Source organism: Podarcis filfolensis, assembly GCF_964270895.1.
Source record: "Podarcis filfolensis genome assembly, chromosome: 9".
Taxonomy (NCBI): domain Eukaryota; kingdom Metazoa; phylum Chordata; class Lepidosauria; order Squamata; family Lacertidae; genus Podarcis; species Podarcis filfolensis.
In genome coordinates, this window is record NC_139610.1 from 71,682,197 (window position 1) to 71,704,330 (window position 22,134).

Below are 22,134 nucleotides of genomic sequence, written 5' to 3' on the forward strand. Positions count from 1 at the left end.
GGGAAAGGCACAAGGGAAAGCATATCTTCTGAAGTGTGATCTAGAGCAAGGTTCCCCAAACTTGGATCTCCAGCTATTTTTGGACTACAATTCCCATCATTCCTAGCTAGCAGGACCAGTGGTCAGGAATGATGGAAATTGTAGTCCAAAAACAGCTGGAGGCCTAGGTCTGGGAAACCCTGATCTAGAGCAATCTTCTTTGACCTTGGGTCCCCAGATGTTGTTGGACTACAACTTCCATCAGCCCCAGTCATCTTAGCCAATGGTCAGGGATGATGGGAGTTGTAGTCCATTAACATTCTGGGAACTAGAGTGACTCTAGGCTACATGATGGGCTCAGCTTGGTGCTCACTTGCAGCCTGAAAATGTGGCTTCTGATCCCCACCCTCCCCGTATTCCAAGATGGCCTCTTCAGAAGAAGGAAGTTGACAGATTGTGTCGCCGTAACTGGGAATGCAGGCTTAAATCCTTCTCTTCCCCAGATCCCCTTCCTTCTCCCCAATTTCTTTACATGAACACAAGCAGGAAAGCAATTTTCTTCAAAGCAATAAGGCTGCACACTGTTCTTTTTAAAAATAGATTTAATATCTCAAGTGTGTTTTCATATTCAACACAGTTCAGCGCTATGATGAAAATTAATAAGAGTCCATACAAGATTAGAAAGTTAAAAAAAACCACAGAATTTAAAAATAGGTTTTGAGCCGCCTCCGCCAACCTAGTGTCCTCCAAAAACAGCAGCTGCTGTCCAAAACTTACAGGGGCACCAGGCTGGCAAAGGCTGGTTTTCAGAATAGTACAACCTGTATCACCCATGCCCCTGACCCCCTCTCAGCCACCTCACGGCATGAGCTGCTCAAAGCAAGACTGATTGAACATGTATTTTACCAGAGGCAAGACAAATACAGTTCGCATAAACAGATATAGGCTTCTTACAAACTAGTTTATATTCAGATTATGCTATTTAAAAAGCACACACACCTTTGTCCTTTTCGGCACTGATCGCTGAGGTCACTCACTATTTCTTCCTGTTATTTGTCAAACAGACAAGACCGCCCCACCCCCCACTTACAAATAAAGCTGAATGAACAGAGATGTTCCCTTTGGTGTAGACGTTGCCAGCAGCAAAACCTGGGCCCAGGCTCCACCTCGAATCAGGATGTATTCAAAAGCTCCAAAAGAGCTCCAACCGCTCCAAAGTAGCCCTGTTTAAAGAAACGAAACCAGCACAAATGCAAAGGATCAGATTGCTTGTCAAAATACACTTGCCCCAAAGATCAAGATCGGCCTATTCATTACTTTGATTTTAAAGTGATGGTAGTTTGCTTAGATATCCTTTAAAAAGAAAAAGAAAAAAACACCACTATGTGTGACCACACCGAGCCAGGAAGGCAGGCAAGGACCCTGTCACACACTTGCTCTGAGATTGGCTGAGTCCCCCCCCCCACAAGCCCCTCAAATTCAGATGAACTACGTGCTTTCAGTGTGTGGGGGGCGGCGGCTTCTTTTTATTAAGTTCAGTGCTCTCTCTCTCTCTCTCTCTCTCTCTCACACACACACACACACACACACACACACACACACACACACATATCTGGGTATTACCCCACCTCCTCCCCTCTTTGCTCCTTTTATATGACCTACTAAATTGCTATTCACCGCCCTGCGTCCTCAGGATAGTTAAGCTCTAAATCCAGTTAATTATTATAATAATTACAAAGAGAGAGTTTCAGGATTATTGAACTGTCAGATTACGAGAGCCACAGCACTGAAATAAAAAATGGAAACAGGTCCCGCCCCCCTTTCATTTATTCAAAAGATGGAAACAGTGGATAATCTATTTGCAGGGTGGTTACCACCCACCCTACCCCGCCTTGGCTATAGTTGGGGAAGAGGGAGGGAGGGAGGGAGGGAGGGAGGGAGGGAGGAAGAAAGAAAGAGAGTGCTTGCATTTCAATGTGACTCTACCTCGTGTTCCAGAAACAGGGCCTTCAACTGCCCCTTTGACCAATAATCCAAAGCATACGCCAGAAACTTCATCGAGATTGTGTTGATACGCAAGAAGTTCCCCACGAAAACCACCCGATTAATGTTCTGCAAGAGGGGGAAGGAGTGTTAAGACTCTTGACATCTCTGTTCACAGTAACAAACACGCTTAAAACATGCACCCTGCCATTTCCTTGATTTAGTTTAGCCTTTGCCAACCTAGTGCAGCCCCCCATTGTCGTTGGGCTACAACTCCCATCAGTCCCGGCTGGCTGGAGCTGTAGTCCATTCTATGGAGAGCACCAGGCTGCCGAAGGCCGATTTAGTTCTTGTCTTTGTGTCTCACTCAACGACCAACATCTCCCAGTAGTTTAAGTTAGTTAAGAGCATCATATCCCCCGAGCCCCACTTTGCACTGCTTTGCATTTCCAAGTTAGCACCAGGCTCAGGAGCTAAGCAATTATTAGAGGGTGCAAGCCTGGTCCAGATGGGAGAGAACAGATTGCGGTGTGGAAATTAGTTGCAGCAAAATGGGACAAGCTAGGATAGAGAACGAGATAATGAAGTGGGGGGTCAGGCATCACAGAAGAGACGTTTGAGCAAAATAACTGAACAGATGATTCCTGGGGGTTTCTGCTGGTTTTCATCCTATGGACAGAAAATGTTTTAAGATTGGTGGCCTTCAAGGTCCTGCCTTATTCCCTGGCTGAGCTGCTGCTGATGGGCAAGTGTCAGTCACAGACTATTTCAGTTACAGATAGGTAGCCGTGTTGGTCTGCCATAGTCAAAACAAAAAAAAAATTTTTCCTTCCAGTAGCACCTTAAAGACCAACTAAGTTAGTTCTTGGTATGAGCTTTCGTGTGCATGCACACCTGAAGTTCTGTGTACCTGAAGAAGTGTGCATGCACACGAAAGCTCATACCAAGAACTAACTTAGTTGGTCTTTAAGGTGCTACTGGAAGGAAAAAAATTTTTTTTTGTTTTCACAGAATATTAACTGCCAGGGCGCCTGCTGTGAAGGTGGTGGCATGTTTGCTTTGGCAAGTAGGGATCAGTGGAGAGAGAACTGGGATCTAGGGACAGGAGAAGCTGTGCCCAGTAAGAGAGGGGGACTGGAGTGGTCAACGGTGGGTAGGGTGGTGTGAAGTTCACATCCTAGAGGAGAAATAAGTCAGCACAATATCTATTGTGCAAGCTACCTTGCAGAAAGAACTTCTGCATCAGCGACTCACCTTAAGACCTGGGGTGAAGGCAGGCAATTGAGATCAGGTAAAGCTGAAGTCCTGGCTGTTACCACTTTCCTCCTCTATCCCTTTCCTACCACAGTGTCACCTTTGCCTCTGGTTTTCCAATTATCCTTCACACCTCCTCTGAGTGTCCCCCAAAGGCTTCTCTTTGGAGCTGCTGTTATATCAGGCGATGGGTTACAGCGGCAGGGATGCTAGCCTTCCTTGCTGCGCCACGGATGCCCCAAGGCAAAAGATGAGAGGGCCCGGCTCTTTCATAGCCCTGTACAATGCTGCTTGACATGATTGCAACAAGGCAGCACTGTAAAGAAGCTGAAAGCACCAAGCTCGGGTAATGCCACGCAAGAAGCTGGGATAGGAGGAGCAACTCTTGCTGCAAGACAGCTTACTTCCTGGCACGCTCCCTCTTCCTCGGCTGAAGTCCTCAGCCTCGAGAGGGAGTTTTATCCCTTTCAGAAGCAGCAGTGACTCCAAAGATCCTCCTGTCTGTCTCTCCTGACTGCCCTCAGAAAAGGAAGCTCTCTGTACTGTTTACAATCTAACAGTGGGGTTCATCGGAAACCTGGAAACATTATTTAGCTTGGTTTGGAACAGGTTTACAATATCCCTAGTCAATGCTGCCCAGCACATCTCGACAGCAACAGGAAGTGGCTCAGAGGCATTGCTGGACCATGGTGCAGTGCAGGGCCTCAGAATCAGCAATTCTCACTGCTCACCGGAGCAAAAAGACAGCTCTTTACTCATTGTTCACATTCACACACAACGCTAAGCCAGACTCTCTGGTTTATCAGTGTTTATTGTGCATGCTGCCTGATCATTCTCACTTTGCTCCCCCCAACCCTAAACATGCCCCCCCCCCGTGTGAAAGGAAGGCGGGAAACATTCAAAGCAGGGAACCTGGCTTTTGCTACTCCCTAAGAAGCCACAGTCAGCAAGCCAACCACAAACCACAGCTTAAGGGGCAGTCTGCTGACTGTGGTTTGTAAATGAGCAGCCAACCACCATCTTTCGTTCAGATGTAACGGGAAACGAAAGATTCCTGGTTTATTTCTCCAGCTCGTGGCAGGAGAGGAGCAAAGTGGGAAGCACAAAACAGTTGGCTGCTCATTCACGACAGACCACAACAAGACAGATAGTGCTTTCAGAAGGCATTCCCAGCCCCCACCAACAGGACCGTGAGGAACTGAAAAGCACACACTTCCCTTGACTGGCTCCCCAGCTCCTCTCTTTCCATACCTCATTAAGCGCACACATCCGTGCTATGGAGCCGATGTTATTCGTGATGGTGATCAAAGCCGCTCTTGCCAAGTCTTCCTTGCTAGCTGCCTCTCGCTTCTCCTTGCTCATCATGTTTCCAAAGCTGGACAGAAAATTGTGCAAAATTTTTCCCCCACCTAAAAATCCATTTACATGAGAAACATACGGGATTGCCAACTTTCAGTTCCTAGAATCAGAGTTGGAAGGGACCCAAGCGTCATCTAGTCCAACCCACTGAATCATCCTTGACAGATGGCCATCTGGCCTCAGCTTAAAAACCTCTAAGGAAGGATAGCCCACCAACTTTCGTGGGAGCGAGTCTATTCTACTGGGTCCATAGAAGCTTTTCCAAGAGTTGCTACCCAACACCCTCACGATCAAGTGTGAATTTCCATGCATTCAGGTGCTGAGCTGAAGCCCCTTGCCAGTTAAAAGTGGCACTGGAGTGAAAGTTGGGCATGCCTGATTCACTTCCCTCTTCCAAGCCCACACTTCCACAGGCTACAAGACAGGCTCATCAAGCCTGAGGAAGCCAGCAGTCTATAAACTGGGGAATATGGGCATAAGAACCTTAGAGACACAATTCTTCTCTTGGGTCCTATTGGTACTTCCTATGCTCATTCATCTGAAGCAAAATAAAGACAACTGCTGCTCTGTTTCAGGGTTGACACAAGTTTTTGTTTGTCTGATTCTTAGTTTACCGCATGTCAAAAGGCTCTGGGCGAGCAAAACAATTAAATGCACTACAATAGCTAAAAACATAAAAACTTAAGGAAGGCTCACGGCAGAATCAGACCAGAGACCCATCTAGTCTGCAGTAGCCAACTGGAAGCCTGCAAGGACATGAGCTCAACAGTGCTCTCCCAATTTGCAATTCCCCAAAAGTGACATTCAGAGGCTCATTCAGAAGCCACCTTTTCCCAGGTTGCCAAAACCAAACAGATGGGGGAAAGTTATTCAAGCTGCCTCATGCCCTCTACTGAAACACCAGGTGCGGCCTTACCTGGATGCTACCGTCCAACCGGGCAGCCCAAATCTCTCATAGTCTCCTCCGTAAATGTCCCGCACTAGTTTGTCCACTTTGGTGCTGTCCCCGTTGGCTGCCATTTCGAGGGCCTCTTCAAAGGTGGAGCAGCCAGTCAGCAGGCAGCAGAGACCAAAAAAGGTTCCTCCTCCAAGGCTAGCAAACAAACAAGACGCACAAATCACTTCTACCATCCTGTGAAAGCGTTGGGTAGAGGGGGAAGAGAAGACCAACAACTTGCAGGACAAGACGCCTGTGATTTAACCCAGCAAAAATGAAGTTAACTAGTTAATAGACAATGTCACGGCACAGGCCTCCACGCTAGCCTCATGAGAGATGTGAGGATGTGGCAAAATCCTTAAATTTTTTACAACCTCACAGAGAAAAGGGAGCAGATGACAATCTTGCAGCTCAACCCGAGGCATGTTTTCTCCAAAATAAGTCCCATTATGGTAAATAGGCCTCGATGCCAGATGAACAGAACTGCAGCCTCAGCAGCTACAGTGGTACCTCGGGTTCAGAGGCTTCAGGTTACAGACTCTGCTAACCCAGAAGTAGTACCTCGGGTTAAGAACTCTGCTTCAGGATAAGAACAGAAATCGTGTGGCGGCGCCACAGCGGGAGGCCCCATTAGCTAAAGTGGTACCTCAGGTTAAGAACAGTTTCAGGTTAAGAACGGACCTCCAGAACGAATTAAGTTCTTAACCCAAGGTACCACTGTACATGATACAGCTGCACTATGCCCATCTGACACCAGAGGTATCACCTAGCCATGCACATGGACTGCAAGTCACTTGATTCGTGGTCCGAACTCGCTTAGCAGATCTGAAAGGGAAAGCATTACGCTTTCAAAGCTCACCTGGTCCCAGTCACCCGCTTGTAATCGTCTTTAGAATAGACAGCCAGGATGCTGACCCCGGAGCCAATGTTCACCAGCAAAAGAGGGTAGGGGTTCTCCAAGTTGAAGGGGAGCTTCTGGCACTTCTCGGGATCGGTTGGGTTCTCAAAATAGTAGCACTCCGAGTGTCCGTTGAACCCAACCGAATCAATGTACAGCACTCCTCTAATAAGGCAGTCCAGTTCATCCATTTTGCGAAGCTGGAGGTCGCTCACCTGTTTGGAGAAACAAGCTTTGAAGAAAACTAGATATTGAAACACTCCAAGGAAGGTCTCATCAAGCAGCTTACAGGTCCCACCCCCCTTCCATTCTCTCTCAGCACTTAGGAACACTGGCCAACCACAAATGAGGACCCTTTGAGTTTCAGTATTAGAAATGGCAAAGCCTGAAAGTTCACCACCATCAATGCTAGCAAAATGGGCTTATTCAAACCTATGCCAGTTTGCTAAACCGGCAAACAATTATTTGCTTTGATGAAAGGTGGGTTATTGGGGGGGCATGCTTATTATAAGCTGATTCTATTGCTTTTATGAATTGTATGTGTTTTAAAGCATCTCTGAGGGCCCTGGCAACTGCTGGGTAAAAATAGCTTAATAAAATAAACCGAGTCCAGTAACTGCAAACTAACAGAGGAGTTGAGGCAAATGGAGAAATGGGGCAAACAGCCATGAGGCAAAGGAACGGCAGCCCTCATGGAGGATTATGATTTAGGCTCTCTGAAACCAAACACCAGTAGCTACTCTGAAGTTTAGCCACAGCGCTGAAGTCTGATTTCATGAAGGTTTAATCTCTGGAAACTGAAAAACAGGATGGGCAGGACAATAGAAGAAACACACACAAAAAACAGGAAACATCTAATGATGTAAACAAAAACAAAAGAGACAGAGAAACATAGTTCAAAGATGCTGGAAAGGATGAGAGTTGATTGTTAAATTAGCCCACATTTAACCATCAACATTCATCCTTCCCAGTACATATGAGATACAATTCTCTTTTTTTGTTTACAACGAGGGAGGAAGCAGCTGAGAAGCAAAGGTCTGTTGAATACACCAAATTCTATGATTCACAGTGAAATCACAGGCATGCCGTAAACCAGCACCGCTGCCTAATGAATGAAGAACAGCTGCTGAAGCAGACATGGAGAGAATGCAAAGGAACTCCTTTCACTGCTTTCCCCCTCACTTGTCTTTGGTTACCTAAGAAAGCGTTTCTAACATGGTTCTGAGCAGCAGCATTCTGTGCGCACACCAAACCTGCAACCCAATGGTGAAGCCAACACAGTCACCACTACAATCAGTGCAATACAAACTCTTTAGTCAGCTGTCCTACATTAAGCCAGCCTTCACCAACCTGGTGCTCTCCAGATATTTGGGACTACAACTGCTATCCGCACGAGCCAATGTGAGTTGTAGTCCAAAATACCTAGAGAGTAACAGAGGCTGACGAAGGCAGTGTTAAGATCCTGAAGAGATGGCAATGATGGAGCAGCAATAGCTGGCAGAATCATCTTACTCACAGAGTTTTTCTCATGGAAGTTTTGTTTCATGGAATGCAAGAACAATGTTAAAGTTTGCATCTAGCAAACCAGGGACTCGGCTACACTGGTTAATTATAACATTATATGGGCGTTACAGAAATGTGATACCAGAGGACGCTGTAGAGCAGCAATCCATCACCAATGGCCAATTGCATCGAGAGCTAAATTTTAAAGCATTTTTATAGCATTTTTCGTATCAGTGTAGATAAAGCCCAGCCCTTCAAATGCTGCTGAACTACAACTCCCATCAGCCCCAACCAGCATGGCCAATGGCCAGGGATGATGGGAGTTGTAGTTTAGCAACATTTATCAGGCCAAAAGCTTCTCACACCTGGCAGAGACCAACTTCACACTGCCCTTACACTCAAATCAGGGAACAGCATTACAAAAGAGAGCTGCTGCAGAGGTTATGAAGACATGCAGCACCTCTGTTTTGCAAGCTTTAACCATGTGCTATAGCAGCTTAAAAATATATAAGCCAAAAATTGCATACTGTGCGAAAGTCCTGCTCAAATTTATATGCTCCACCTCCTGTGGCACATAAGGTAGTGTGGAGGCTTGAGAAGTGCTTTTCGCTGCCCATTTGAATAAAAGCAGGCATGTCATGAGTAGGGAAGCGTATAAAGTGCAGATTGCCTTTACGTCCACACAGCATAAGGTCCTTTAGCTCAAGGTGAACATCCCGAATGCCTGTAGAGCCATAGGCAGTGTGGGAGGTCAGGTATTTCCGAATGCTCTTCAGATTCTCCACTTCCTCCTCTTCCTCCTCCATGGTGATGTCTTTTGGTTCAAAATACACTAGCTTCACCAGGGTCCCTCCAATATCCAAGCCAAACCAAGGAAAGACTGAAAGGAATAAGGGAGAAAAGGGATCATTACAAGGGTGGTGTTTTATTATACAATCATACCTCGGGTTACAGCCGCCTCAGGTTGTGTTATTTTGGGTTGTGGACTGCCGAAACCCAGAAGTACTGTAATGGGTTACTTCTGGGTTTCAGCAGTCACTAAATCACACTTTGCGCATGCGCAGAAGCACCGAATCACAACCCGTGCATGTGCAGATGCAGGTTGCAAACGTGCATCCCGCACGGATCACATTCGCAACCCGAGCATCCACTGTACATTTCTAAAGAGACTAAACTGATCTTGCAATTTTATGCTGTGAACTGCCCCGAGATCTACGGATGAAGGGCGGTATACAAATTTAATAAATAAAAATAAAACCCAGTTGCCGCCCCCCAGTTGACAAGGGCTCACCCCAACCACTTGCTGAACTGTCATGACACTGCAGAATGTTCACATACATTCTAGCATCAACACATGAATTAGAAACTTGGCAAAGCTACATGGTTTCTGCCACATTAGGGAAAGAACTGCAAATGCGTAAGAGAAAGGAAGTTGGGGGTGGGCAAGAAGGCTGAGCGTTGGGAAGCTGAGTGGAAAGAGAGTCTAAAGGAAAAAAGGGCTTGCAGTGCACAAAACACACATCAAGTACAAAACCAACAGAATTTATTAACACCCTCCACAGACAAAACGACTAGTTTTATTACCAAAGCCAGGTGTGGAAGATCTGATCATTCCAATGTTCAAGGCTGGAAATGCCTGCTATAAGTAACTAATTTGAACTGTTCTTTGTTTTTACATTTATACCCAAACTTCTGACCTGGCAAGGCCTGCCCATTAGCTAAACGTACATGGTGTATAAATCCATATATGCCAACCAGCTGTTCCTGACTAACCCATTGAAATAAATAGCACTACAGATAGTGACTGTAAACTACAATTACCGCTCCAGATTACCCCCCCCCCGAAACCATGCTATTAATGAGACAGTCAGTAAACCAGAATGAAGGTGGTTGCAAGTGATGTTACCAGGTCACCTGTTTCTCAAAATTAAAGCTAAAACAACAGTTCAGGAAACTACCCCAAGCACATATTAATGGCCGTGTTAAGAACTATTTGTTGCTGTTCTAGCATAAGAAGAACGGAAGTTAGAAGCATTAAGTACATTTGCCAGAGTGAGAAATGCATTCTCCCTCACTTCCTCTGCGGCCACGTACAGAAGAGATATTAAATGCTGCTTCCTAGATTCACAAGGATTCCTAAAAGAAGCCAATGTTTAAAACGGGAGAAGAACATTTCAAGGGCAACGTTGCCTTGCGGTAATTTTCTTGGTGGAGCCACGTACCAGTGGTTGGCAGGGCCACAGCTGTTTCTGGACTACAACTCCCATCATCCCTAGCTAGCAGGACCAGTGGTCAGGGATGATGGGAACTGTAGTCTGAAAACAGCTGGAGACCCAAGTTTGGGAAACCCCAATCTAGTTCAACCCCCTGCAATGCAAGACTATGCAGCTGTCCCTTATGGGGATCGAACCTGAAACCTTGGCATTATCAGCACCATGCTCTAACCAACTGAGCTATCCAGCTGAAGCAGGGCTAGACGCCAGCAGCCCTCTCGCACTGTCATTCCCAGCACCTGGCATTCAGAGGCATGAGACACGGGTAGGCAAACTAAGGCCCCGGAGCCGGATGCGGCCCAATCACCTTCTAAATCCTGCAGACAGTCCAGGAATCATTGTGTTTTTACATGAGTAGAGTGTGTCCTTTTGTTTAAAATGCATCCCTGGGTTATTGGTGGGGCATAGGAAGAGCCAGTGTGGTGTAGTGGTTAAGAGCGGTAGTCTCGTAATCTGGGGAACCGGGTTCGTGTCTCCGCTCCTCCACATGCAGCTGCTGGGTGACCTTGGGCCAGTCACACTTCTTTGAAGTCTCTCAGCGCCACTAACCTCACAGAGTGTTTGTTGTGGGGGAGGAAGAGAAAGGAGAATGTTAGCCGCTTTGAGACTCCTGAAGGGGAGTGAAAGGCGGGGTATCAAATCCAAACTCTTCTTCTTCTTCATTTCCCCCCCCCCCAAAAAAAATATAGTCCGGCCCCCCACAAGGTCCGAGGGACGGTGGACTGGCCCCCTGCTGAAAAAGTTTGCTGACCCCTGCACGAGGCCTCTGAGACTGGAAACAGGAACACAGCCATCATGACTAGCAGTCATTGATAGCTTTAGACTCCATGGATTGATCTAATCCCCTTTTTAAAGCCACGCACAAGCTGGCAGCCATCATCACATTTTGCAGAAGTCAATTCCATCGTTTCACTATGTGCTGTGTAAAGAAGTTCCTCACTTTGTTTGCCTCAAGTCCCCCAGCAGTCAACTTCGTTGGTCGACTCCAAGTTGTAGTAAATGGGAGACAGAGGAGGACATCACTGAGAGGCAACGGGACTTACAAATCAAATGTCCCTTCCACGACTGTGTCTAAAGGAACACTCTTACTCCAAATTCCTGCTGGTCCACTTTCCATTTGAATCAGGGGCTATGTTTCCCAAAGACCACAATTTTGGTCTTGCACAACTTACACTTATACAAAATACTCTTGTTTTTAAAATAACTTGTCTTCCTGATTCTTTTACACACAAAGAACACTACTGCATGTGCCTTTGAAGTCTGGCGGTGGGGGACGACTGGCAAGAACTAGCAACTTCCACTGTCAGGATCCCCATGATCCTCCAGCCTCTGTTTTAGGACGTGTGATCTCCCCCTAGCCAGTGCTGGCGCACAAATCAATTCTGCATGAGGATGGTGGGGTGGAAAGGGATACTATCTCCAACCAAGACATTTTCTTGGCAGAAGGTAAGGATAATGACTTGCAGCCATTGTACTTTCAGGCTCAGTTACTCCAATCCTGCCTCACGTATAAAATGAATTCATCCCACAAGCTGGCCTCCACTGAAGGCCTGCAATATATCTGCTTTGTGACATTCCATTGGCTAGACCTTTTTTCTTTTTTTTTTTAATAGCAGGAAAAACAGACCCAGCTGCATTGCATTTCTTTGAGAGAGGGACTTTTATTAAAGGGGCTCCAATTCTTTTATAGGAGCTGCATTTTTATAGGAACTGTGTCTCATTCTTCTTCTTTGGCGATCACTCGTAGCCAAGTAAGATTGTCTTCCATGAATACAGTTTTAACGGTGTATTCGTACGTGACTATGGAGGCCAATTCTGGATCCACACATCCTTCCACAGTGGGGATATAGGTTTCCAGGCGGGAGTTGATCACGGTGTGGATTTGCCAAGCGTGCCTTCCTCTTAGCACGTTTCTCCCTTCCGTCCTGAGTTCGAGCGTCTTCAAAGCCCATGACACCTTTGGTAAAGGCTGTTCTCCAACTGGAGCGCTCGCAGGACAGTGTTTCCCAATTGTCGTTGTTTATACTACATTTTTAAAGATTTGCCTTGAGAGTGTCTTTAAACCTCTTTTGTTGTCCACCGACATTACACTTTTCATTCAAAAGTTGGGAATAGAGTAGTTCATTGGAAGACAATAATCTGAAAAGCATGACCATGTGAACAACATGTGTCTCATATCTTTTTAAAATATATTTTATACATATGTGTGTCTCATATCAGGCATTAACATAGAATTGTAGCGTTGGAAGGTATCCAAGGGTCATCTAGTCCAACCCCCTGCAATGAAGGAATCTCAACTAATACATGACAGATGGCCATCCAACCTCTGCTTAAAAACCTCCAAGGAAGGAGTCATTTGGTTTGCTTCTACCTTTGCTGAGTACCTAGACTGACATTAAGCATGCACAAAAAGCCATTTCCACACCATCACAACTGCCATGCATATGTAGCTTTATGTAGACATGATTCCTACCAACAAAATGTTTTACTTCTCAGGTAGGAAAGATGCCCGAGAACCTTATATACCAAATGCTCAGGTGCAAGTGAGGAAAAGGCTAGATTTACCAAAATGGCTTCAAATCACACTTTAAAAAACCTAAACCTTCAGAACATATTGAACTGCATCATCTAGTATCACCCCAGAAACTGCCTGAATAGTATTTACAGATGTGCAACATGATTACCAGCTGTATCCCAGCATGGATAATGATCAAGCACAATTCAGGCAGATTTGTGTGTCTGGCAGAATTTTTTGCATGACTAACAGCGTTCAAACAAGCAACAGTCCTGAGATGCAGAAAACTGCAGCTAAACCAAAGAAAAATTTTCCCAGCCCCTGTGCCAGGGCCTCCATTTTCTTTGCAGTTTATCAGCTGCAGCAGGAGGATTTGCAATTATGTAATTATTTCATCAACCTAACGTTCAGATAGTTGGTGAAGGGGGATATAGGGAGCCGCTGAAAATATGCAAAGCAACCCTTTGAACACAGCAAACCAGGCATGATTTCTGCAGCTAAGTGTCAACATCCCTTTCAGCTCAAATTAATTGCAACATGCAACTGCACAACAAAGGCAGTCTTATGGCATTGTTTCTTGAACCCCATTTGCGACAATGACACCCCGTCAGCTCCTTCCCCCTTTTACTTTCTCCTTTTGCACCTTCACTGAGATTTTGCCCCACTCAAGACCTCCAGCAAACATCTGCCAACCTCATCTATGCATTTCCCACTGAACACCAACACTTCCTCTAAATCGGAATGTGGCAACCGGGGCTGATGGGACTTGTAATCCAAAACATTTTGAGGGCACCAAGTTGCAGAAGGCAGGGCTAGCTCATCAACACATTCTTTTTTTTTTTGAAAAAAGCCACTCTCTTTTCAACTCTAGACTGATTAAACCAGAACAGCATCTAGCCCTAGTTCTCGAGCTACAAACACAAGATTCTTCTGTAACAATTATGGACAGGCTCAAGATTCAGAGTCAGCTTTTTCATGCCTGCCATCCTGATAGAAGCCTCGTGTTTATTCAGACAATGAATTCCAGAGTTTTTCAGCTTGCTGACATGTATGTACATTCAGGAAAAATAGCCACATAAACCTGTTTCAGCAAACAATCTCATGGCATCCTTTAAGATAAATGGGTTTCTTATGGCATAAGCCATGTGGCATCCATTATATGAGCATAGAATGAACAAGATGGCAGTGGTGTAATGTCAGATACAGAATTGGTCTTCAAAATGAGATTTTTAAAAAATGCACACGTACTAAAGTTGATGCCATACATGACCCAATTGTATATGTATTTAAAAAAAATTCATTTAGAAACAAGATTTCCCCTGTTAGATTTATGAAAGTCCATGAATGTGTAGTATCAAAACAAGCAGGGCATTCTTCACACAGATTCTCATAGCACTGTTTCACAGTATTTTATTTGACTCCCTGCCTCTGCATTACACTAAACTTTCATCTCTGGGTTCCTCAGCCATCTGAGGTACAAGTGGCTACCATAGGGTTACCAGATGTCCCCGTTTCCTGGGGACAGCCCCCGAATTTGCGAATAGGTCTCCGGACAAATTCCATCCCCCAAATGTCCCCGGATTTCATCTAATGTCCCCGGGAAACACAGTGGTGGCAGTCTCAGCAGCCCGGAGCAGTTGGCTCTGGCTGGATTCAGGAGCTGCTCAGAAGTCCCCATCTGATGGTGGTGCAGGGGCTCTCAGATGCAGCTTCAGGGCTGCCTCCACCTTCCCTGACCCCAGCAACTAAGCTGTGAAGGGAGGCTTCACGCTGCCTATCAGAGCTTGCGTGCAAGCAAGAAGGGGCAGGGATCTCTCAGTTACGCAACGGGAAGCCTCCCTTCCCAGCTGAGGGACCCCCACCCCCTCCTGCTTGCACGCAAGTAGGAATGGGATTGGGGCTGCTCTGATGGGAAGGGAGGCATCGCGCTGCCTGAGCCTCACCGCCGCTGCCGCTCTCGGCCCTCCTTCTCTGCCTTCCATGCCTGACCCACCGCGCACCGCTTCCCCACCACCACCGAAGAACCAACAACTCGGGCTGCCCAGGCTCACAGAGATAGAAGCCTCGGAGGAAAGGGAAAGGTGGCGGTTGAGGTCAAGGTGGAAGCCGCCCCTCTGACACTGCCATCGCTGCAGCATCAATGTCCCGAACTTGTAGTAAGTATGTATTTATTTATTTAAAGTGTCCCCGGATTCATTGAAAAAAATCTGGTAACCTTAGGCTACCAGCAACAGAGCTCTCTCAGTAGTGACTCCCCCCAACTGTAAAAGGCCTCCCCTCCGCTTTTTAATGCCATTCCATTCGGTTTAGCTGCACTGGGTTTGTTAGGTTTAGATGCAATCTCCAATGGGAGCAGTACATAGCCAGTATACTACTTGAAATTACTACACTGTACTTTAATTTTGCTTTCTGAATTTGGAAATGGTGTAAGCTTTGTTGGAAATTCCTGGGTTAAATAAATAAAAGCAGTCACAAGCCTCTTCTTTTTCTTATCGGCTGCCACAGATAACACAATCTTTCCTTTCTCAAGCTACAACTTACATAGCTCCGTCTGCAAATTCTAGCCACCAAAATATTTATATGAGGACCAGGGAGACTCAAGTTCGAATCTACACTCATTCATGGAGCTCCACAGGCAATTCTGAGCCAGCAATATCCACCTCTCTCTCTCTCCCCCTAATCTACATCAACAAGGTTCTTGTGAAGTGCCAGGGCAGAGCAGTAGTCAGAGCGTTTAACTAGGACCTGGGAGACCAGGGTTCAGACCCTCACGCAGTCACAAAACTTGAGAGAGGCCCTTGAGGGAAGTCCCTGTCTCTCAACCTAACCAACCTCATGGGTTCTAGTTACAGGTAGGTACAATCTATTTTTTTGTAGAAAAGAAAAAGGCACACGAAAGCTCATACCAATAACAAACTTAGCTGGTCTCTAAGGCGCTACAGGAAGGAATTTTTTAATTTTGTTTCAACTTCATGGGGTTGTCATGAGACTAAAATGGAGCTGAGGAAGGGAGGGAGGGAGAGAAAAAAGGTGGGATGCAAATGCAGTGAGAGAGATAAAATGGAGGCAGAAGGAAGTCAGAACAATAAGGTAACAATGTGAAATCGGATCCTACCCTGAAAAGAGCAAAATATGGTTCCTCATTTTATCTTTTTGAGGGTTTCGGGGGTTTTTACACAATCTAGCGGTGAATAAATTTCATGAAATAATTAAATTGAATGCAAATTTAATCAACAAATATTAATATAATTTTAATAATAATAATAAATGAAAGCTCAAGACAAGCCATGCCTAGTTATTTGATAGGGAGCCCCGCCCTAACCCCGCGAGGCCCCGCCCCCTCTCCCAGGCCCCGCCCTCCCGGAGAAGCCCCGCCCCTCCGGCGCCCCCTAGCAGCCACTCACGAGGGCGGTTCTTGCGGAGGGAGTCGAGGCGCGGCCGGGGGGCGGGGCCAGCGCGCTCCTCGCGACGCTCCGCGGCCTCCGCCTTTCCAGAGGCGCCGTTGCGCCGCCGCCCGGCCAGGGCCGCAGGGGCGGGGCTTCGCCTCAGCCGTTGCTCCGCGGGGGGTCCGGCCTCGCGCCCCGACGCCATGGCGCCCGGGGGCGGCGGCGGCCTCGCCTCCTCTCCCTCCTCGCCGCTTCCATTCTGCAGCGGCTCCATCCGCAGCGCGGCCCCATTCGCCGCGGAAACGGCGGGCACTGCGCTTGCGCCGAACGCCTTCTCCGCCGCCTCCTCCCCTCTGCGAAACCTTGAGGGGTGGGAGAAGAAGCAAACCGCCTACCAATCAGAGCTTTCCTTGCGCGGAGCGACGGACGAAGATGTCCAATGCGGCTTTGCGAAGGTTTCCAAGGGGTGGGCGCAAAAAAAAGGAGAGATCCAAATCCCTCCAATGAATGGCAAGGGAGAACGAATCCCGCCAATGAAAAGCCGCCGATTCAAGGAGCCAACCCACACGCACGCAAATACAGGTACAACGGGCCTCAAGAGGCGGGACGTGTAACGGAATCGTCGTAGCCAACCGGCTCCTCCGGAAGGGAGAGCGACGGGCCTATCCTCCACTGAGAAAGAAGGATTGTCGACAAAAGGGCGGAGCTAGCGGACGAATGGCACATCGGGTAGCCATGGCTACCCAGCAAGGAGAGATTTGGGGCGCGCGGGGTGGGGGTTGGTATGTTCAGATTTCAAGTGAGGGAATTGATGAAAAAGAAAATAAACATCAAAGAGTGTGGGGAAAAGCACTTGACAACGTTCTCCAAGTAAAACATGCAGCAACGTTAGTTAGCGCATTCAGACGTGCACATGAGGTGGTGGTTTCACGTGTATTATGGTTACATTTATATCGCGCCTTTCATCACCAATGAGCTCAAGGGCGGCATGCAGCATTGCCTCCTTCCCACTTCATCCTCACACCAGCCCTGTGAGGTAGGCTATCTTGCCACCTCAGTACCTAATGAAACACTTCCCCCTACCCATATGTACCTGGAGGGGACCTGCCCTAATGTCAAGAGGCAGCAAGTTCCAAAGGGCAGGTGCAGCTACACTGGGAGTGCGTTATGCAGCACTTGTAAAAGCACACACTATGGCAAGTTCTTAAAGAAATGGGAGTGCCTGATCACCTCATCTGTCTCCTGAGAAATCTCTATGTGGGACAAGAAGCTACAGTTAGAACTGGATATGGAACAACTGATTGGTTCAAAATTGGGAAAGGAGTACGACAAGGCTGTATATTGTCTCCGTGCTTATTTAACTTATATGCAGAATTCATCATGCGAAAGGCTAGACTGGATGAATCCCAAGCCGGAATTAAGATCGCCGGAAGAAATATCAACAACCTCAGATATGCAGATGACACAACCTTGATGGCAGAAAGTGAGGAGGAATTAAAGAACCTTTTAACGAGGGTGAAAGAGGAGAGCGCAAAATATGGTCTGAAACTCAAAATCAAAAAAACGAAGATCATGGCCACTGGTCCCATCACCTCCTGGCAAATAGAAGGGGAAGAAATGGAGGCAGTGAGAGATTTTACTTTCTTGGGCTCCATGATCACTGCAGATGGTGACAGCAGCCACGAAATTAAAAGACGCCTGCTTCTTGGGAGAAAAGCAATGACAAACCTAGACAGCATCTTAAAAAGCAGAGACATCACCTTGCCAACAAAGGTTCGTATAGTTAAAGCTATGGTTTTCCCAGTAGTGATGTATGGAAGTGAGAGCTGGACCATCAAGAAGGCTGGTCACCGAAGAATTGATGCTTTTGAATTCTGGTGCTGGAGGAGACTCTTGAGAGTCCCATGGACTGCAAGAAGATCAAACCTCTCCATTCTGAAGGAAATCAGCCCTGAGTGCTCACTGGAAGGACAGATCCTGAAGCTAAGGCTCCAATACTTTGGCCACCTCATGAGAAGAGAAGACTCCCTGGAAAAGACCCTGATGTTGGGAAAGATGGAGGGCACAAGGAGAAGGGGACGACAGAGGACGAGGTGGTTGGACAGTGTTCTCAAAGCTACCAGCATGAGTTTGACCAAACTGCGGGAGGCAGTGGAAGACAGGAGTGCCTGGCGTGCTCTGGTCCATGGGGTCACGAAGAGTCGGACACGACTAAACGACTAAACAACAACATGCAGATCAAAGAAGCTGAGCGGGCACTTGTGGGGCAGGTTCCTGTGTTACCAGACCTTTGAGCAAAATTTAAAAGGAGTGATCCCATTCCCTTATAGGAATGTTCTTGCTTATTCGAATCCTCTTTCCTTATTTAGAGAGAGAAATAAAAATGTGAAGGCTGAATGCTTGCCTTAACCAAAACTGCAACTTGCTTCTTCCCATGTGTGTTGGTAACAAATGAAGGGCCTTGTGGCATTCTTCTGTTCAGGGGATTGGTACAAATATTTTGCAAGAAACCATTTCCCCAATAATTTCCGGTCTGCTAGCATCTGGATAAATCGTTCCGAAGGACTTGAAGGATTGTGCAAAGGAGGAAAGAAATGAATTCTGGGTGCGCTTTGCAGAATTGTGCAATATAGCTTTTAGAAATATGAATTTACAAAACTATTTAAAAATAAGATAAGGTGGAAGCGATACCTTGTGTAAATTTGCAACATCCAGCTGAAAATAGTAATATGATTATCACATTTATTTTTTTAATTACTAGCTCTGCTCCTGCACTCTTAGTAGTCCAACCCACGGGCAACTGGGACCTAAATCTTTTCCCACCGCCAGTCTTCATTCCAGGAAAACCTTTAGCGGCTTAAATTTCTGCATGTCAGCCTGCACCTTTATACACATATGTCTGCATTATTCAGCTTATATTGGTGCAGAACATTCATTTATTTCATTGGTTTCCTTTACCACAGCCATTTTTATTGCCTGATGATGCATGTTTGCTCAGAAGGAAATCCCACAGAGTTTCAGCAGGGCTTATTCACTGCTGTGCTCCTAATGCTGCAATCCTAACATGTGCTTAGATGGCAGTACATCCCATTGATTCATATTGGGGATTATATTATATTAATTATATTATTTTGGGAAATAGGAGAAAATAGACATGAAAAGAGCTTTCCTAAGTTAGGGCTGCCATATGTCTGAGTCTTCCTGGACACATCTGCGAATTGGGCTGCAAAATGGCATCCGGATTTTTGCTGAATGGGCAAAATATCTGAGAAAACCTGGGGGTATGGCAAGTAGGGTGGTTTTTTCGGGGTTTGTTTTTTTTTACAAAAAATGCTTTAAAAATCCAGTAAAAACCCAAAAAACGTATTTTTTTGAGGGGTGTTCCAGATTTGTCCAGATTTTCACTTTGGGGAATATGGCAACCCTATGAACTAAATATCTTATCTTGAATTAAGAGAGACATTCTGAAATATAGTCTTGAAAATGCTTGTTGCTGCCTCACTGACAGATTTAACTCACCTCCCCTCCCATATTTCATAAATGTCCCTGCATAGATGTGCCCGTTAAGCTACTGACCCACTTACATAGATTATTGGGAATCACCACAACATTAGCTGAAACCTTCTGACTTGCTGCTTTTTCTTTTTTCCCTCCCTGACAATGCCGTTCAGTTTCCAAAAGTGCTGGTCTATCGGAGTCAGTATTTGTCTTGGAAGCCCGTTTACTGGGTCATCGTCTGGTTTTGCCGCTGATAAAATTACAAAAGTGGGTCACACAATACATAATAATACCAATAATAAATGCAGGAGCATGCTAAGAAACTGCAGGTTCAACTCACAAAACACACTGAGCTGTAATTAAACAACCAAAAAACAACAACCCCTGCAGGCTGCTGAAATGTAACATTCAGCTTTGCATTAGAAATCCAAACCATCTTGCAGAGATGCAACTGCCCAGTGTGAAACAGGAACCCCATAAAAAAAGGAAATAGTATCTAGTCTCTGCTTGATGATTTTCATCATTCTCCGACTTCGTACTCAGACATGTAGAATGTTGCTTTAAAATGTATTAAGTTTATTGCTGATTTTTACTTTGTTTTGAATGATTGTTTTTAACTGTTCTCACTGGTAATTTTGTTTTATTCTCTTTGTAAACTGCTTTGAGGTTTTTTTTTTACAATCGAGCAGTATATAAATTTAATGCAATAAATAAATTCACAGCTAGCATCATTGCCCCACTTCCGGAAAAGACAGTCCTGGAGTCTGCCACATTGCTTCTCAATTACACTGGTCCTTAAAAGTTCTACAGAGAATGCATTGCCTGGTAAAATCTCAGATATATACTGAAATAAAAGACGGCTGAGTAAATTGAGGGCAGGACTTTGGTGCCCTGGAGAGTTCCTTGTGTCCCACTAAAGAACTTAAAAATGGAAAGTGTAATGCTGGTGGTCAACAAAAGAGGTTTAAAGACTCTCTCAAGTCAAGGCAAATCTTAAAAAAAAGTAGCATAAACACCAACAACTGGGAAACTCTGGCCTGCGAGCGCTCCAATTGGAGAACAGCCTTTACCAAAAGTGTCATGAAGTGTCAGGATGAAAGGGAGAAACGCGCTAAGAGGAAGGCACGCTTGGCAAACCCTCACTGGGATCAACTCCCACCAGGAAACCTGTGTCCCCACTGTGGAAGGACGTGTGGATCCAGAATTGGCCTCCACAGTCACTTACAGGCTCACTGTTAAGACCGTGTTCATGGAAGACAATCTTACTCGGCTATGAGTGATCACCAAAGAAGAAGAAAAGCAAAAGCAGAATTGCTGTTAACTGATGTTATCTTTATTGTATAGTTTGAGCCTTTCTGTACACTGCTTAGAGAATAGGGTGTTAAATGGTAGTTACAGGTAGGTAGCCGTGTTGGTCTGCCGTAGTCAAAACAAAATAAAAGAATTCCTTCCAGTAGCACCTTAGAGACCAACTTAAATTTGTTCTGGGTATGAGCTTTCGCGTGCATGCACACTTCTTCAGATAAATGGTATATAATTTGTTGAAATAAATGAATGAGCGCTTGTGGGAACAGCAGGAGTGGATTCAGGACTTGCTTCTGGTACTGATCAGATTCCCAAGCTGAGCATCTGTTCAATGGCATCCTTTTTCTCAGCTCTTAGGATCCGGCCATCTGGCAGAACCACCATTTTGTAACCAGCTCTGGCTAATGGACCTTAGGGGTCTAGTAAAAAATAAAATAAAAAAATTCACAAGATCTCTCAAGGATGAAGTTGTGGCAGAGACAATACGAATAGGCCTGACCCAGTATGAGGCAGCTATTTTCCTAGGTCTTGGCCACGGTAGACTTTTTAGGCTTTGCCCTTGGGTGGGAAGAGCATTGCGCCCGGGACAGGGAAATGGGAGTCAAACATACACTCAAGGAATAATTCCAGAGAAAGAGCTTTATTTCTACCATCCGGGCTTGGTAGAAGGAGCTAGTGTGATAACTCACAAGCTTAGCACAAGTTCATAGCCATTTGCACAGAGCATATATTCCCCTCCAGTTCCCTCCCCCTTTCTCCTCCTCCTCAGGAGCCCTGCCCCATGATGAGTTTCCTGAGCATGAACAGAAAGCTCCTGTCTTTGGGACTCTTGGCGCCCTTCCCAGGAAAGGGGGATGAGAAGCCAAGGACGTTGAGGAGCCTTGCAGTTCAGCGTGTCCAAGATGTGTTGCAACTGGATGAGATAAGACTCAGTTCCCAGGCTTGCTTTATGCTTGGCACTGACAAAGCCTATTCATTAGCCTTTTTGAAGCTCTCTTGTACTGATAAAAGTTACATTTTGCCTGTGCAGCAGCATCTTGTGAGAAAGCAGAGAAGAGCTGAAGCTGCTGTGAATGTTTAGAAGAGAGAAAGGGAATTTTGGACAGTTTTGAGGCCTGAGGTGATTTTGGGGTGACTTCACAGACAGGATTTGGGTATCCTGTCCCGTCACCACTACGGAAGACTAATTGCATTTTTAAGAAGGCATCTGGTGCAGTCCAAAACCATCAGAAGGACAGCTCCGC

The 22,134-nt window shown here is 46.0% G+C and overlaps 1 protein-coding gene across 1 annotated transcript; it reads right to left on the reverse strand.

The window, feature by feature from the left end:
* Positions 1–563: 563 nt before the first annotated feature.
* PANK2 (pantothenate kinase 2) lies at positions 564–16,423 on the reverse strand. The gene is made up of 7 exons (XM_083571545.1): positions 16,106–16,423; positions 8,441–8,793; positions 6,372–6,625; positions 5,492–5,668; positions 4,468–4,591; positions 1,966–2,091; positions 564–1,202 (listed from the first exon to the last, which is right to left on the reverse strand). Exons 1-7 carry the CDS (start codon positions 16,359–16,361, stop codon positions 1,152–1,154), a joined length of 1,341 nt encoding a protein of 446 aa, XP_083427671.1. The 5' UTR covers positions 16,362–16,423; the 3' UTR covers positions 564–1,151.
* Positions 16,424–22,134: the final 5,711 nt, after the last annotated feature.